Genomic DNA, 5,644 nt, shown 5'->3' with positions numbered 1-5,644 from the left:
AATCATCTGTAAGTTTTTCCACTGAAATTTTTTTTTTACAAAACGGCAGAATGGTGTACCAAAGGGGACAGGAAAGCAAGTACACTTTCCAACAACATATTATAGTAAAAATAGTAAGTTACCAAGGACAAGTAATTCATTGCCTTTTTTCTTGGAAAAATTATTGAAATCATCACAAGATATTTATAGAACAATTTTAAAATGGCATTTCTTGGATTCTGTAGTTTAATTAAATTATTTCTTTCAGGCATTTTCTAAAAGTATATAACTATAATTTTGGGGGGGGGGGATAGTACTGGTTTGCATTAGAGAACATTTAAGCCCAGGAAAATGTACAGATAACAAAGCAACAAGAAAATGGTAGTTTTTTAAAAAATATATAGTTTTAATATGTAGGCAAACTAAGCTAGGGTACTTGTTTATGTCTTGTTTGTAAATAATTAACCAAATCCCCCTTTAAAAATTGAAGAAAACATATAACAATAACTTAAAAGAATGAAACTCAAAAGCTAGATGTGAAGATACTTAAAGCAAAGAAAAACAAAACCTGTTTGTCTCTCTACAACCTTTCCCCTCCCCCCACACACACAGCTTCATATTCCAGGTAATAATATATCAGGTCCTTTCATTATCTTTGGAGAGCTGATGACTCCCTAAGCAAGAAAAACAGACTAGAGAGAATGCTAAAGTAAACTTTTTATTTTCTTTTAGTCTACAAATACTGTTTAGTATTTTCTTAACTCAGCAAATAAAGCAACTAGACCACTTAAGAATTATATTTATACTAAAAAATAACTTTAAGAAGAAATGCAACAATTGCTCAGATTTTTAATACTATTTTTATTGCAAGTGAATGAGTGTTTTCTAAATTGTGCATTACACCATAATATACAGGATTACAAACAAGATTACAGTACAGGTCAATTCCAGTGGTACCAGCATCACATCTCAAACAGCACTTATTCTGGACTGCATTTACATGCAATAGCTATTGTTCTAATCATGAATTCAACGGTTTGAATTTATTTAAGCTACTGTACTAATTGACTACAATAGTTATAAATCCCAACATTAACAACCTGATTTGATTTAGGCTCAGATTCATTACATGAATATATGACAAACCACGATTTGTGTGACTATGTATAAGATCATGCACTTATATTTTCTGGAAACACCAATAGCTTCAGATTATCTGTAAAATCATGGAATGCAAAGGAGTCAAAGACTAAAAGAAACAGTGCAAATTGTGTGTGATAGTCAAGCAGCTTTTGATTTAAAGAAGGGTATGTTGGCATTTATTTATAATATGTATATACAAGCTTGTGCAAGTAATGAATTGATATGTTTTGATAGGAAATACATCTTTTTTCATCTTTTTGAGAGTTATGAATCTGGTTTTTATTTTAAAGAGAGGGAAAGACTTTAAAGTGAAATGAATTGCTCAAATTGTGCAATTTTTTAACAATTAGAGAGGAAAGAAGTGCTAAGGCAACACAATAACTTTCTAAGCACTTTTCTGCTGGTTTAAATTAGTTAAATTATTTTGTATAAATTAGATATAATTCTACTTTTCTGATATGTATAAAAATTGATGAAGCTGCATGGTTTTAAAATAGGAAATCCACATTATAAAAAGTCATTAAAAATTCTGTACAAAATCACAACAAAATAATTCAGCATGGGAAAGGTAACAAGTAGTAAAATGCTGGTTGAAAAATATATATTTATATATATTTTAATTGGCCCATTACTAGTTTAAAAATTGCATAGATCCTAATTATTGCTTGTGATTTTGTTATCCCGATCAGATAATTAATATGATCTGAATACAGCTACACCAAATTTGTGGTGCGTTTTTTTTTTTTTTACTTTACTGTACTACTTTCTTTTTTAAAATAGAAGAGCTATAGAAAATAATACATAAGGTGAACAGGAACTTTGATCCCCTGTTTCTTCCAAAGGCAGTAACGACAATAAATACATCTATCACTTGAAGCTTGGAGTATTTGCACTTTGCAGCAGTGGTACCCAAAGGGCTGCCTTTTGTAAACACGACAGTCACTGTAAGCACAGTGGACTCGTTTTCCGGGGATGGTTACAGTGAAGTGCCTCTAATCGTGAAAGATGGCATTGAGCTGGGCACTCATGACTCGCTCATGATGTGAATGGCTATCGAAGGACATGATATTGTCTATAGGGATCTCACAGCGAGGGGCAGCAGCGCCCGAGAAGATCGATCCGTGGCTTTGGGCCCCTGCCAGGGTCGCTGCAGGGTAGTGCATGGTAAAGGCATAATTTTTCTCAAACTCGGTGGACGGTTCGTGTTTGAAGGAGAAGTTGCCGTTGATGCTGAGCGGCGGACTGAGGGGTCCGTCAAAGGAAGGGCTGGTGCAATCAGTCAGGGGGCTTTCAAAGAAGGGCTCCAGCGCAGCGCTGTAGGCGTGCGGCGGCGGCTTGACGTGGAAGACGTGGGAGCTGTCCATGGTCCCGTACGGCGGGCTGGGCAACCCCGGGGACTGATAGGAGTAGGGGTGCACAGGGAAGGAAGCGCTGGCCGTTGGCAGGTGCGGGGGCATTTCTTGGCTCTGTTCAGGCAGAAAAGTCCGAGGATTGAGCTGCAGGCAGCCCGCAACCAGGTTGGTGGTGGGCTGGGATAAGCCCTTGCAGAGTGTCTGTACGAAGGAGACCAGATCGGGGCTTTTGCCAGAACGCAGGATCTCCGATAGCGCCCAGATGTAGTTCTTGGCCAAGCGCAGCGTCTCGATTTTGGACAGCTTCTGGGTCTTGGAGTAGCAGGGCACCACCTTGCGCAGGTTGTCCAGCGCCGCGTTCAGACCATGCATGCGGTTCCGCTCCCGGGCGTTGGCCTTCATGCGCCTCAGCTTAAAACGCTCCAGGCGCGCCTTGGTCATCTTCTTCTTTTTGGGGCCGCGTCTCTTGGGCTTCTGATCATCCTCCTCCTCTTCCTCTTCTTCCTCCTCTTCCAGGTCCTCGTCTTCGTCCTCCTCCTCTCCCCCGTTCCTCAAGGAGTCCTCTTCCGCATTCATAGTTTCCAGGTCGTCCTCCTTCTTGTCTGCTTCGTGTTCCTCGTCCTGAGAACTGAGACACTCGTCTGTCCAGCTTGGAGGACCCTGGGGCTGGGGCTCGCCCATCAGCCCGCTCTCGCTGTATGATTTGGTCATGTTTCGGTTTCCTACATTCAATAGGGGAAGAGGAAGACAGAAGAAAAGGGGGGGGGGGAGCTACATTCTAAAACTTCATACGTTTCAGCTCCCACTTCCTAACCCGCTAAAAATGCATGTGAAAAGAAGTAACAGCTCATTGCAAAATGGATGCTGCTAAGGGAAAGTTCCGTGCGGGGTTTTATAACGAACGGTACGTGTGTGCCCCGCTGGTACGTAGCAGACGAGAGGAGCTGGAACTGGAGGTGAGGGGAGAGAGCGACTTCATGTATATGTACACTCGTGTCTGCATGTTTTCTAGTGACTAACTTAAGTCTGGTTACGGTGATTACCCGGCAGGACGATATGTGTGAAAATGAGTGTACATTTCGGGGACTTCATACTTACGTGCGTGAGTTCAAAGTCACAACTCTACACACATAAACAAGTGAGTTTGAAAATCATAATTCTGTTCCTATCTCTGTCCTGGTTTCTCAGTACTTAGCGATTAAAGTTGAAGAGCCATTACGTAATTGACCAATGCGGACAGTGATTTTTAAGAAGATTATACTAACGGGAGATTGAACAGCAAATGCATGGTGGAGGGTAAGTACTTTGAACCAAATTATTTCACCATCAACAAAACATTTGGCAACAAAAGTGGGCAGGGATCTTCCATTCCACACTGGCCTTTCTTTTCTTGCCTCCCACCCCTAGCCCTCTGCTGAAAATCCACCGTGTACAATAGCGCCTGCCACACGGCTAGGGCTGGGGGCGAGGCGCAGAGCGCTCTTCCGCGCGCCGGGGATCAGGTGCGGAAGGCTCCTCTCTAATAAACAGCCCATTGAAAAGGCCGCCCGCTCTTTATTGGGGCTTTTCAAAGTTTGCCTCAAACCCCCCTTTAAAAGATTGAGTAATTACAATGGTCAGCGATTGGCAATGGCGAAGTTGCCGCTTTTAATAAGGAAAATAAAAAGCATTTAGTGACGACAACTGAATTTCTGGCTCCTGCAGTGGCTGCTGGCGATTTGGCCGCCTCTAGAGTGGTAACAGGTAGCAGGAGTGGGCTCCTCTCTGTTTCTCCACATCCCCCCTCCTCTCAACCAAACTTTCTCTCAACTCGACTTATTTCCCAGGAGGTGTATACCTAAGATAACGATGTCCCTTTTATTCACTGAAAAAATAACTTGGCACTTCCAAAGTGCGTAAAATGCGTGCACGCAAAAATAAATCTTGCTAATAACAAGCTTTTTTTTTTTCTTCTGGAAGAAGTAAGACAGTGGAGTAGTTAATTGCTTTCAGGACTTCGAAATCACCACTATAATAATCACAGAGTTGCTGTGCATTATTAAAAATCCAAAGATGTTCCTATTCTTACACCCCCCAAAATTAAAACAATTTTTTAAAATTAAAGAGCCTAAAGTAGCTATTTGAGTGATGCGAGTCAAAATGTGCCTGCAATTATGGGTGGAAATGCCTGTCTCAACACACGTTCAGAAATGTGCACATGTTCAGAAATGTACACTGCCAGAATATCTAAGGACATCGGGCCTTCGATTGCTGCTTTTATTTCCAAGCAAAAATGAAAGGATTGTAATTACCTGTAGTTGTTAGTAGGTCCTGAGCAGTGATGGTCTCATAACCCTGGGGCCTCCGGACGTCGTGCCTTCTGCGCGGAACGAATTCCTCGTGTCGGGTCCGCGCGGGTGCTGCGGTTTTATAGCCCGGGTGGTGCTGCCGAGAGCGGGCGGGGCCCGGAGCGTTGTGGGAGCAGGTCCCGCGCCTGGCGCGTGCGCACGCGTCGGGGCTGAGCGCTCCCTCCCGCCTCCAGCCTCTCCCCCGCCCGTCAGTCCCGCTACCCTCCCATCCTCGGTCTCCGCCTGCCCCCTCCCCCCCTCCCCCCTGCCCCCGCCCCTTCTGCATCCTCCCCGGCATGCGCCATATGGTCCTTCCAGTCCGGCCAAGAGCCGGGAGCCACGTGACCTGCCCATTTGTATGCTGCGGGGCGCTCCATTCCGGCCCCTTTGTGGCCAGAAGAAAGTGGCCCATCTGTCGCCAGTTAGAGGCTCCGCGGACCTGTTTTTACCCGCAGGAGAGATTAACCCTTTCAGGCGGCAGAAGGGAGAGGAGCCGCCGGGAAGGGGCGGAGGAGGGAGAGGGGACGAGACGAGCAGAAGCGGGAAAGCTAACCGACTGGGCTGGGATGGGGTGAGAAGCCCGCGTCGGGGCGGGAAGTGGGCAGCAGTGGGAGAGGCAGAAACGCGGAGACCGAGGCGCGAAGTGAAGCGTCGGGACTCCTGCCGACCGCCCGCCCAGGCAGCGCCCTCCTGGGCGACGGGACTCCCTACCCCCTCGGAGGGCGCATCTCTTGGATTCTACCCCTTGGCAGACGCTTTTCAGGGTGGCTTCCCCTCATCTCCATCAGCCCCTTGAGCAAACACATGCATCATATAAAACGGCTTGGTCTGTAAGAGCCCCCT

The 5,644-nt window shown here is 45.2% G+C and overlaps 1 protein-coding gene across 1 annotated transcript; it reads right to left on the bottom strand.

Moving 5' to 3' along the window:
* Nucleotides 1–820: 820 nt before the first annotated feature.
* NEUROD1 (neuronal differentiation 1) lies at nucleotides 821–4,919 on the bottom strand. The gene is made up of 2 exons (XM_037044344.1): nucleotides 4,766–4,919; nucleotides 821–3,196 (listed from the first exon to the last, which is right to left on the bottom strand). Exon 2 carries the CDS (start codon nucleotides 3,183–3,185, stop codon nucleotides 2,115–2,117), a length of 1,071 nt encoding a protein of 356 aa, XP_036900239.1. The 5' UTR covers nucleotides 3,186–3,196; nucleotides 4,766–4,919; the 3' UTR covers nucleotides 821–2,114.
* Between the last annotated feature and the right edge of the window lie 725 nt (nucleotides 4,920–5,644).

Source organism: Sturnira hondurensis, unplaced genomic scaffold (genome assembly GCF_014824575.4).
Source record: "Sturnira hondurensis isolate 20B ecotype Veracruz unplaced genomic scaffold, ASM1482457v3 Scaffold0004136, whole genome shotgun sequence".
NCBI classification, from domain to species: Eukaryota; Metazoa; Chordata; class Mammalia; order Chiroptera; family Phyllostomidae; genus Sturnira; species Sturnira hondurensis.
The sequence above is the reverse complement of the archived record's forward strand: the minus strand, read 5'-3'. Positions and strand labels throughout refer to the sequence as shown.